The sequence below is a fragment of the Pseudorca crassidens genome, chromosome 2 (assembly GCF_039906515.1).
Source record: "Pseudorca crassidens isolate mPseCra1 chromosome 2, mPseCra1.hap1, whole genome shotgun sequence".
Lineage (NCBI taxonomy): Eukaryota > Metazoa > Chordata > Mammalia > Artiodactyla > Delphinidae > Pseudorca > Pseudorca crassidens.
The window spans coordinates 142,496,743-142,509,980 of NC_090297.1; the positions used below are offsets into that span (position 1 = coordinate 142,496,743).

General features: G+C 40.7%; 1 protein-coding gene across 3 annotated transcripts in view; it reads right to left on the reverse strand.

The window, feature by feature from the left end:
* Positions 1 to 10,456: 10,456 nt before the first annotated feature.
* The window catches only part of SMYD2 (SET and MYND domain containing 2), a 50,675-nt gene continuing 47,893 nt past the window's right edge, over positions 10,457 to 13,238 (reverse strand). For all 3 annotated transcript variants that reach the window (XM_067728970.1, XM_067728968.1, XM_067728969.1), the window contains 2 exons: positions 12,839 to 12,947; positions 10,457 to 10,877 (listed from right to left, as the gene is read on the reverse strand). In XM_067728970.1, coding sequence (XP_067585071.1) covers positions 10,797 to 10,877; positions 12,839 to 12,947 — 190 coding nt within the window. In that variant the 3' untranslated portion in view covers positions 10,457 to 10,796. The remainder of the gene's footprint in view (positions 10,878 to 12,838; positions 12,948 to 13,238) is intronic.

Here is a 13,238-nt window from a genome sequence, read left to right on the forward strand (position 1 = left end):
CCCTGCCCCATCTTTTCAGCCACTCAACTGCCACAGACACACATGGTGAACCCCGGGTGATGAGGGTGGATACTTTATGTCCCTTTGATGAGTAGCAGGGCACTATGACCACTTCAGTGAGGAACCCACTTTCAGTCCTATCACTGTACAAGGAGTCATTCACCTACAGAGGTCCCGGCTTGTTTCACATCATGAAAATCAGGATACTGTAAACCACACTGGGGTGAAAGGAGATGGCAAGCAAATTTCACTAAACACATAGATTGTGCTGTACATAAGTTGACTGTGGCAACAAAACAATGATTGATTGATAGTTTTTAAAAGAAAAACTACATCAAGTTTGGGAAAAAAAGATGATAGGAGAGCCCAGCAAGATGGTGGAGTCAAAAGACTCTGAGCTTACCTCCTCTCACAAGCACACCAAAATCACAAGTACCTGCAGAACAACCATTGATGAACAAGATCAGAACATACCAGAAAAGATCTTCTACAACTAAAGACATAAATAAGGAACCACAATGTGAAGGGTAGGAGGGGCAGACTCGCGATATCATCGAGTCCGATACTCGCCCCAGGTGGGGTGACCCACAAATTGGAGAATAATTATACTGCAGAGGTTCTCCCACAGGAGTGAGGGGTCTGAGCCCCACATCAGGCTCCCCAGCCCAGGGGTCCTGCATTGGGAAGATGAGCCCCCAGAGCATTTGGCTTTGAAGGCCAGTGGGGCTTAATTTCTGGAGGCCCACAGGACTGGGGGAAATAGTGACTTCACTTTTAAAGGGCACACACAAAATCTCTCGCACATTGGGACCCAGGGCAAAAGCAGTCATTTGATAGGAGCCTGGGTCAAACCTACCTGCTGGTCTTGGAGAGTCTCCTGGAGAGGCAGGGGTGGCTGTGGCTCACCCTTGGGACATAGACACTGGTGGCAGCCACAGTGAGGTGTATTCTACTGTGTGGACACTGGGGCTCGTACCATCATGGTATCCTACATCTAGCTCATTAGTGCCAAAACCTGGCCCCAGCCAACAGCCTGTAGGTGCCAGTGCTGGGATGCTTCAGGCCAAACAACTAACTGGGCAGGGACACAGCCCTATCCATCAGTAGAGAGGCTGCCTAAAAGCTTCCTGAGGCCACAGCTACCTCTAGACATGCCTTTAGATAGGGCCCTGCCCACCAGAGGGGAAGGACCCAGCTCCACCCACCAGTGGACAGGCACCAACCCTGCCTAGCCTGTAGACCGGCCATGCGCTAACCTCTAAACCAGCCTTACCCACCAGAGGGCAGACACCAGACATAAGAAAACCACAATCCTGCAGCCTGCAGACCAAGCCTGCCCAAAAGAGACCAGACCCTACCCTGGGACCAGCTGGGCCCTGGCACTACCCACTAGCAGGGCAACACAAGCTTTGGGACACCCCAGACCCCATACCTAACTGTGTCAGTAACTGGTCTCCACCTCTGCCCCACCCACCCCAAACAGCAAGCTGACCCCAGCTCTAGGATCCCTGGGCCCTGCAGCTGAACTCCAGGACCCAGCCCTGCCTGCCAGTCGTCCAGCACTAAATCCAGGACATGGCTTCACCCACCAGTGGGCAGGCAACAGCCCTGGAGTCTTCTGGATCCTGACTCCGCCTACCAGTGTACCAGCACTAGCCTGGGCTGCCTCACAAGCAAGCCCCGCTAACCAGCAGCCAGCAGCATCCGCACAAGGCGGGGCTTGGCAACCAGCCGGGCTAGGGACCAACCAAGCCTACCAGACCATCCACGTAGCCAGCCCGCCCCAACAGAAGGACCCGCACAGCCCTCGTAGGGGGAACCCCTAGAGTATACAGCTTGGGTGACAAGAGGGGAGTGTGCTGCTAGGACACACAGGACATCTGCTACAGAGGGCCACTTCTCCAAGGTCAAGAAACGTCACTGATCTACCACATACGTAAAAATACACATAGCAACTTAGACAAGATGTGTTGGGAGAGGAACATGTTCTAGACAAAAGAACCAGAGAAAAATGCCGGAAGAAGAACTAAGTGAAATGGAGATAGGCAATGTACCAGAGAAAGAGGTCAGAGTAATGATGATACAGACGCTCAAAGAACGCAGGAGGAGAATGGATGCACAGAGCAAGCAGTTCCAAGTTTTTAACAAAGAATTAGAAAATATGAAGAATAACCAGAGACGAAGAATACAATAAATGAAAAACACACTAGAAGAAATCAATAGTAGACTACACGATACAGAGGAACAGATCAGTGAGTTGGAAGACAGAGTAGTGGACATCATTGCCGCTGAACAGAAAAAAAAATAATGAAGAGAAATGACATTTTAAGAGACCTCTGGGACAACATCAAGCACACTAATGTCCACATTATAGGGGAATGTCCCAGAAGAAGAGAGAAAGGGCCCAAGAAAATATGTGAAGAGATAACAGCTGGAAACTTCCCTAACCTGGTAAAGGAAACAGTCACCCAAGTCCAGGAAGTGCAGCGAGTCCCATACAGGATTAACCCAAAGAGGAACACACACACCAAGACACACTATAATCAAAATGACAAAAATTAAAGATAAAGACAGAATATTAAAAGCAGCAAGGGAAATAACAAATAACACAGAAGGGAATCTCCATAAGGTTATCAGCTGATTTTTCAGCAGAAACTCTGCAGGCCAGAAGGGAGTGGCACAAGATATTTTAAATGGTGAAAGGGAAAAACCTTCAACCAAGAATATGCAGCCAGGCTCTCCTTCAGATCTGACGGAGAGATCAAAAAAGCTAAGGGAGTTCAGCACCACCAAATCACTTTTACAACAAATGTTAAAGGAACTTCTCTAGGTTAAAAAGGAAAGGCCACAACTAGAAACAAGAAAATGACGAAATGAAAAAGCTCACCGGTAAAGGCAAACGTACAGTAAAAGTAGGAAATCACCCACACAGAAAGCTAGTAGGGAAGTTAAAAGACAAAAGTTGTAAAATCCCCTAGATCCACAATAAGCAGTTAAGGGATACACGAACAATTAGATACAAAACATGGTATCAAAAACAGTAATTGTGAGGGGAGGAGAGTATATATATATATACACGGCTAGATAAAAACCTCATTGTAACCACAAACCAAAATTCTATAATAGATACACACAAAAATGAATACAAACGTAACACTAAAGACAGTCATCAAATCACGAGAACAAAAGAAGAAAAAAAAAAGACCTGCAAAAACAAATTCAAAACAATTAACAAAATGGCCAATAAGAACATATATATTGATAATTACCTTAAATGTAAACAGACTAAATGCTCCAACCAAAAGACACAGAGTGGCTGAATGGATACAAAAACAAGATCCATGTATTAGCATATGCTGCCTACAAGAGGCCCACTTCAAATCTAGAGACACACACAGACTAAAAGTGAGGGGATAGAAAAAGGTATTCCATGCAAAAGAAATCGAAAGAGACCTGGAGTAGCAAACTTATTATCAGACACAATAGACTTTAAAATAAAGACTGTTAAAAGAGACAAAGAACAACACTACATAATGATCAAGGGATCGATCCAAGAAGTAGATATAACAATTGTAAATATATTGGGTTGGCCAAAATGTTCCACTGGGTTTTTCTGTAACATCTTACAGAAGAACCCAAATGAACATTTTGGCCAACCCAATACATGGACGCAACACAGGAGCACCTAAAATACAGAAGGCAAATATGAATGGACATAAAACGAGAAATCAACAGTAACACAATGACAGAAAGGGATTTTTAACACCCCACTTATATCAATGGACAGATTATCCAGACAGAAAATCAACAAGGAAACACAAACCTTAAGTAACACATCAGGGCTTCCCTGGTGGCGCAGTGGTTGACAGTCCGCCTGCCGATGCAGGGGACACGGGTTCGTGCCCCAGTCCGGGAAGATCCCACATGCTGTGGAGCGGCTGGGCCTGTGAGCCGTGGCCACTGAGCCTGCGTGTCTGGAGCCTGTGCTCTGCAATGGGAGAGGCCACAACAGTGAGAGGCCCGCGTACCGCAAAAAAATAAAAAATAAAAAAATAACACATTAGACCAAATGGATTAACTGGTATGTATAGAGCCCTCCATTCAAAACCAGTAGAATACACATTCTTTTCAAGTGCACATGGAACATTCCCCAGGACAGATCACATGCTAGGCCACAAAACAAGCCTCGGTATATTTAAGAAAACTGAAATCATATCAAGCTTCTTTTCTGACCCCAATGCTATGAGACTAGAAATCAACTACAAGAAAAAAATTGAAAAAACACAAACACATGGAAGCTGAACAATACGCTACTTAAGAACTATAGGATCACTGAAGAAAAAAAGGATAACAAAAAGTACCTAGAGACAAATGAAAATGAAAACACGACAATCCAAAATCTATGGGATGCAGCAAAAGCAAAAAGCAAAAGGGAAGTTTACAGTGATACAAGTTTACCTCAGGAAACAAGAAAAATTTCTAACAACCTAACTTGATGCTAAGCAACTAGACATAGAAGAACAAACAAAACCCAAAATTAGTAAAAGAAAAAAAATCATAAAGATCAAAGCAGAAATAAATTAAATACAGATGTAAAAATTAGGAAAAAATCAATGAAACAAAAAGCTCGTTCTTTGAAAACATAAATGAAAGTGATAAACCTTTAGCCAGACTCATCAAGAGGAGAAGGCCCAAATCAATGAAATCAGAAATGAAAAAGGAGAAGTTATAATCAACACCACAGAAATACAAAGGATCATAAGAGCCTACTATGAGCAACTACATGGCAATAAGATGGACAGCCTAGAAGAAATGGACAAATTCTTAGAATGGTACAACACCACAAGACTGAACTAGGAAGAAATAGAAAATATGAACAGACCAATTACCAGTAATGAGATTGAATCAGTAGTTTTAAAACTCCCAACAAACAGAAGTCCAGGACCAGATGGCTTCACAGGTGAATTATACCAAACATTTAGAGAAGAATTAACACCTATCCTTCTGAAACTATTCCAAAAAACAGAGGAAGGAACACTTCCAAACTCATTCTATGAGGCCAGCATCACCCAGATACCAAAACCAAAGATATCACAAAAAAGAAAATTACAGGCCAATGTCACTGATGAATATAGATGCAAAAATTCTCAACAATATATTAGCACACTGAATCCAACAATACATTAAAAAGATCATACACCATGATCAAGTGGTATTTATTGATATCTCAGGGATGCAAGGATTTTTCAATATCCATAAGTCAATCAATGTGATACACCACATTAACAAAGTGAATAAAAACCATATGATCATCTCAATAGATGCAGAAAAAGCTTTTGATAAAATTCAACATCCATTTATGATAAAAACTCTCCAGAAAGTGGGCACAGAGGGAACCTACCTCAACATAATAAAGGCTATAAATGACAAAGCCATAGCTAACATCATACTCAATGGTGAAAAACTGAAAGCATTTCCTCTAACATCAAGAACAAGACAAAGGTGCCCACTCTTGCCACTTTTATTCACATAGTTTTGAAGTCCTAGCCACAGCAATCAGAGAAGGAAAACAAATAAAAGGAATCCAAATTGGAAAAGAAAAAGTAAAACTGTCACTGTCTGCAGATGACACGATACTATACATAGAAAATCCTAAAAACACACCACCAGAAAATTGCTAGAGCTCATCAATGAATTTGGGAAAGTAGCAGGATACAAAATTAATATACAGAAATCTGTTGCATTTCTATACACTAACAATGAACTAGTAAAAACAGAATTAAGGAAACAATCCCATTTACCATCATGTCAAAAATAATAAAATACCTAGGAATAAACCTACTTAAGGGGCAAAAGGCCTGTACTCTGAAAAGTATGAGATGCAGATGAATGAAATTGAAGACAACAGAAACAGATGGAAAGATATACCATGTTCTTGGATTGGAAAAATCAATATTGTTAAAATGACCATACTACCCAAGGCAGTCTACAGATTCAATGCAATTCCTATCAAATTACCAATGGCATTTTTCACAGAACTAGAACAAATAATTTTTAAATTTGTATAGAAACAAAAAAGACCCCAGATTGCCAAAACAATCTTAAGAAGAACAGAGCTCAAGGAATCATGCTCCCTGACTTTAGACTATACTACAAAGCTACAGTAATCAAAACAATATGGTACTGGCACAAAAACATATAGAGATCAATGGTACATGATAGAAAGCCCAGAAATAAACCCACACACTTTTGGTCAATTAAGAGGCAAGGATATGCAATGGAGAAAGACAGTCTCTTCAATAAGTGGTGCTTGGAAAACTGGACAGCTATGTGTAAGAGATGAAACTAGGAAATTCTTTAACACCATATACAAAAATAAACTCAAAATGGATTAAAGACCTAAATGTAAGGCCAGATACTATAAAAATCCTAGAGGAAAACATAGGCAGAACACTCTTTTACATAAATCACAGCAATATTTTTTTGGATCACCTCCTAAAGGAAATAAAAACAAAAATAAACAAATGGGACCTAACTAAACTTAGAAGCTTTTTAAACAGTAAAGGCAACCACTGATAAAACGAAATGACAACCTACTGAATGGAAGAAAACATTTGCAAATGTTATGACCAATAAGGGACTAATATCCAACATATATAAACAGCTCATACAACTCCAACATCAAAAAAACAACCCTATTAAAAAATGGGCAGAAGAGCTGGCTTATTTCCCAAAGGAAATGCAGACGGCCAACAGGCACATGAAAAGATGCTCAACATCGCTAATCATCAGGGATACGCAAATCAAAACTACACTGAGATATTGCCTCACACCTGTCAGAATGGCTATTATCAAAAATAACACAAATAACAAATTCTGGCAAGGATGTGGAGAAAAAGGAACCCTCATGCACTGTTGGTAGGAATGTAAATTGCTGCATCCACTGTGGAAAACAGTATGGAGGTTTCTTAAAAAACTAAAAATAGAACTACATTCCACTCCTGGGTATATATCTGAAGAAAACAAAAACTCTAATTCGAAAAGATACATGCACCCCAACGTTCATAGCAGCATTATTTACAATTGCCAAGATATGGAAGCAACCTAAGTGTCCACCAACTAATGAATGGATAAAGAATATGTGGTACATATATACAATGGAATACTACTCAGCCATAAAAAAGAACAAAATTTTGCCATTTTCAGCAACATGGATGGACTTGGAGGGCATTAAGCTTGGTGAAATAAGTCAGACAAAAACAAATACTGTGTGAAATCACTTATATGTGGAATTTAAAAAATACAACAAACTAATGAATATAACAACAACAAAAAGCAGACTCGTAGAGAACCAACTAGTGGTTACCAGTGTGGAGAGGGAATGGGGAGGGAAATATAGGGGTAGGGGATTAAGAGGTACAAACTATTAGGTATAAAATAAGCTACAAGCATATATTGTAAAACAGGGGAAATATAGTCAACATTTTATAATAACTATAAATTGAGTAAAATCTTACTGTGAATCAGTGTATTGTATACCTATAACTTATATCATATTGTACAGCATCAACTTTAACAAAAAAAGATGATACTAGACAAAATACCAATGAACATGGAAAGAAGTCAAGTAGAATGGCAAGAGAACAGGTACATACACTAATTTGCTTTGTCATTCATGGAATGAGTAAATGGACTCAATTTCTTTGGTTGATGAACAGAAAAAGTAGTCTTACCCTATAGTTTAGACATAAAACTAACTATGAGTAGATAGTATTATTTCCAAATACTCTATTAGCAGGAAGTAAATTAAAAAAGAGAGAAAAGAAAACTCAAAAGAGCAAAAGATAAATATAAGAAAAACACACAAATATGCAATAAAATGACAAAAACAGGATCAAACACATCAATTTCATGTGATTCTACTTTTTATTATCTTTAACAACAAATAGGGAAAACTTGTCAGACTTAACAGTTAAGAAATATATAGAAGAAAAGAGCTCGTTCCTAATAGCTATAGAAAACATAAAATCTAGGAATTAAGAAGAATGTGCAGGACCTGTATAAACGTAACTAAACTACTTCAGAGGCAAAATGTAGACAAATTGATAAACTCATCACATTCTTGGATAGAAAGACTCGTGAAGAGGTCAGTTCTCTGAGTACCAATGAGTTCAATGCAATTCTAATAAATATTCCAGGAGTACTTTTGCTGGAGGAGTAGGGAAAGGCCATGAGAGGACTTGGCCAAGTGATTCTAAAGTACTTTGTAGGGTTAAACATGGGAGAATGGTCAGAAAAACTCCAGAGAATGCAAAAGGATTAGCCTTAGTAGATACTAAAAGTTCTGCAGTGCAACAGTAGTTAAAAGTACTTTACTTCTATAGTAGACGGATCAATGGAATGAAACACTGCAGAAATAAACCTAAGTCTTAGGGAAATGATAATGGTATCATTTCAAATCAGCAGGGGAAAAGAAATCATTCCATAAACAATGCTGGCATAAGTGGCTAGCAATTCTGAACATTAAAAAGTTTAGAGTACTATTAGATCCCTTAACCATTAAACAATGTATTAAATAAAACGATTCCAGATAGATCATAGACAAAGTTGTATTTCTTTTCTTCATTTCAAAATGAGAAAAAAAAATCTTCCTTAGTACAAATGTCATGAAAAATAAAGTTAATGGACAACCAGGGGAAAATATTTTCAACACATGACAAAGAGCTAATATCCCAATATACACTGAGATCTTAGAAATTATTATGAACGGCATAAATAACAAAATAGGCAATGGCTGTGAATATCAACTCACAGAAGAAACACAATAATTCCTAAGTATATGAAAAAGTACCCAACTTCATTAATAAATGCATATAAACAAAATAGTTCACACATTATATTGGCAAAAAAATTTTAAACAATACAGTGTTATGAGGGTAGAGGAAAACAAATACTATAAATATTATATTCTATTGGTACCTGCTGCAGTTTTTTAAAAAGGAAATGTGGCCATACTTACTCAAATAAAGTTTCCACTATTTGATCCTGAAATTCCACTTCTAGGAATCTGTCTCCAAAAATGGTACCCCATGTCAGCAAAGTTATACGTCTAAGACTGTTCACTGTGGCGTCGTTTATAATAGCAGCAAAGTGGAAAACCCACATGTCCATAAATAAGAGAACAGCTGAATAGATTATGACATACACATTCCATGCAACATTCTGCCTCTAAAGAGAATGAAGCAAATCTGTAAATGCTGAAATGAAAAGGGTCCCTATTGTTAGGTCAGAGAAGCAGACTACAAAATATGTCAGTACCATTCTGCCTTTGTTTTTCTAAATCTATTTATACAGATATGCTATACGGGTGTGGAAAACACTGGGGCCACATAAGCAAACTATCACAGTGGTTACCTCTGGGTGGTAGGACTGCTGAGAAAGAAGGAACAGCTCACTTTTTCATATAATTTAAATTTATTGAGAAAGTATTACCTTTACAAATTTTATAAAACCTAGACAGATGTTGGGCTAAGCTTATTTTAGGCCTAGCTACAGAGTAAATTTGCATTCTTAAAACACTAAGCTCCCCAGAGCCAGGACTATGCCTTCTTCATCTCTATGCACTTGGAGCATGTTTTGCATATAGTAGGTGTTCAGTAAACATCTTAACACACTTCACTGAACAAGAGAAGGCATTCTACCTGCTGAATCCGCTGTGTGCAGTTAACTGCGAGTGAGAGATGTGTGTGGTGTCTGTAGATGAGGAAAGAAGGATAACAGACCAGATCCACAGCTGTTTCCAAGCTGTTTGCAGACCATGAATCTGAAAGAAAGCTGAGTGTAAACTCCATCAGGCTTTAATTATTACCTAATGGGGAGGTTCCTCTCTTTGGATCAGAAGAAACTCATCCAAGAAACATCCCTGCGCTGCAGTGCTGAGGGCTGTGCCCCTCTCTGCAGCAGCTGCTGAGAAACTTGCAGGTTGCTGTGGTCCAGGCTGTGGCGAAGCTGAATTCCTGCCGGCCGTGCAGGGAGAGATCAGCGTTTGCTCAAGAACATGGAGTCGGTAAGGAAAAAATGTTTCTCCTGCTCAGGCTTACCCTGAGCACAGAATCATTATGCACTGAAGGGATACCAGACACTGGACAGAAAAAAAACTGAAACTGACGCATTCTCCTGCCAGGGAGGGGCACCCATATCACTCAACTGCTCTCAGCTGCTGATACCTTTCTTCCCTTCTTGCACCTTCTCAGTCTTGGGTCTTGTCGTCCTCCATGGGCACTGTATAGGCAAAGCAGCTGCAGGCTAACGAGGCTGCAGACCCCACTCCTAGGGGTGAGCGTGCCTGGGCTCCCTGCCTGATGCAGAACGGGTGCAACACCCATGCCAACACCCGGCTCCATCACCACTTCGACATCCCCCCGCCCGACCGACAGAGGAAAACACAAACTTCATATACTATTATCTTTTTTAATTCTCTTTCATCATTCATGTTTGTTTAGAACATTACAGTAGGCATGAAGGGAAAAATAACTGCATTTTTAAATGTATATTATAATATATGAAACCATGCCATTATCTTTTAGGGAAAAAAAGCATTCAAAAATTAATTTGATATGAAGGTTCAAGATTAAGACCAACATCCAAGTAAGCCATTTGTAAGGTTAAGTGCAAGTTGTGTTTTCATTCCAATGAGTTTACAGAGATGCTGGCATGACGTGTATGATTTGAAACAGTCAAATCCTCGAAGGTTTTTGCACTTGGATTTAAATAAAAACTAAAATGTCAGCATAGTTTCAGTGGCTTTCAATTTCCTGTTTGATCTCAGAAATGTATGGATGGTCTTTGCCATGAGCTACTTCCATGATGGCAATGGCCTAGGAGAGAGAGAACAGGGGTTGAGAGCCTGAAGCCAGTCCCCTTGCCCCTCCCCCGGACTAACTTTAATTCAGGCTGGACCTCTCTGCTTGAAGGCACAGGATGCAAACTGGCTTTCAGAGCCTGTTAGCCTCCAGAGTCTGGCTTTTTTTTAAAAAAAGAAAAGAGGACAAGATTCTCTCACATCCAACTAGTCACCCAGTCTCTACGGCTGAGGAAAACATTCTTCAGTAGCTGAAGAAATGATAGAGAAATTGATTTAGGGACAAACCTTTTTGATTTTAGTTCATATTACTAATGTGTAAGACATGACTAAACCGTTTTTCCCTTTCAAAAAGTGCACGCTTACATCTTTATACATATTCTTTAAAAACAGGCACAAGTTTCATGTGAGGAATCCAGAGAGCACATATTTAATAAGGTTTCTTTAAGTGCAAGAGTTTCCAGTGGCTCCATTACTTTCTAGCTGTGTAACCTTGGGCAATTTACTTAACTACTCTGTGCCTCACTGTCCTCATCTGTAAAATAGGAATAACACATACCTCTCAGAGTTGCTGATACACATAAAGTGTTTAGAATAGTGCCTGGCATATAGGAATTACATACCTAAGGTAATCCATAATAATTTATTTTGCTCTTTTGTATTCAACTGTATTCTTCACAGATCGAAAAACTTAAATTATTCCCACGTCCCCCAAAGAGGGAATTTTTGATGGCCTGTGACTCTGACGGGCCTTCCTTTCTATTCTACCATTCTCTTCCTAGATCTCAAACCAACAGGAGTGCAAGCCTTCAGGAATCGCCTAGTTTAAATGTCTCTCCTTGCCCTCTGCATTCACGTCAGGACCCGTGTTCCTTCCTCAGATCTACTCTAGCCTTCAGTGATCAGCAATTAGTTACTTAACAGCACTCTGCCGTTGAGACCTAACTGGTTAATTTTTTTCCAACCTCACCAAAGCAATAAATGTCATCTTAGAAGACAACTTCCACAGTTTAAAAACAGAAAATTTTATTAACTCCCACTTCTAGGCTGGGTCAGCCCTGGCCCTTCCTTTTGGGATGTCGGACCTTACTCCATCTTTCCGTATACTGCATCGGGAAGATTTGGGGAATCTGGAGAATTAGGCATCCAGGCCTAGTCCACGGCCCCAACTTTCACAAAGATTCTCTTAACAGGTATAAACAGACTATCCAAAGGTTACATTTTATCAACCTTTGTCTTCTACATAAATAATAATTGTCCCAAAGATTGTATTTTATCAACTGTTGATTCCTATATAAACAGCAATAAGAACCAATACTTGGGATGGTGGCTGTGCTTCTGTGAGCGGCAGGGCCTGGCCCCTGGCCCACTGGCAGGTCCTGGCACATAACCATACTCAATGAACGCTAACAATGATTATTAAGCCTATTTTAGAAACTGCAAGTGGATAATCGTCATGCTGAGGGCCTCTCCAGACCCAACTGCCTTGATTTCACCACAATCGGGCATCACGAATCTATAAATCCCAAAGGGCAGAAATTTGGAGAATTCCCTCACTACGGTCTCCTGACCTATCCATGGCCTCTTTCTTATTTTTCCTTTCTTTTTATAGGTAATAGTGGACCAGAAAAGACATTTTAATAATGCCAGCCTCGTATCATGATCACATACTTACAGCACTTCCATGGCTTCCCAGGGGACAAAGGGCAAGTACCCCCTTCCCCACAGCCGTGAACCTGTAACCACAATGTGGACACCCCTTTCCCAACAGAAGGGTCAGGATGCAAACGTGCCAAAGGCTCAGTTACTTCCTACCCTGCCACCTGCTGAATCCACCCCCCTCCCACTCCTATGGCTGGAGAGCAGCCAAGGGCTAGTCTTTCTCCATGACTCCGTCAGTCACCTGAGTCCTGCAGGAAGGGAGGTGTGAGGAGTCCGGCAGGCACTGGGCCTCCTAACCTCACATCACACACATACCTTCTTCAGAGCTCTCTCCCCAGCAGCTTTGTTCTCCAGGCCCATGTACAGTCTTCCCAGCTTCAGCCACATGGAGGCCACGTTGAGGGAGTACAGAGGATAGTGCTTACTGGAAGGAGAGAAGAGACAACAGGCCACCTTGTGAACGCCTGCCGAGAGCCCACGGGCCGGGTGCAGTGAGCTGTGGCCGCCCAGCTGGTGGCCACACTCTCCACGGCAGCCAGTCTCCTCCAGACCCCGGCAGGTGCTGGGTGGAGGGCATGGATGGTTCAACCCTGTCTGCCCATCGTGGATGCACTTTATGTGGTTTCTGAAAAACCACATAAAAACTACAGGGGAGATCCTATGGAAAAACATGTATAAACACAACATTGAGTCCCAGCCCCAGATTTTTGTCTTT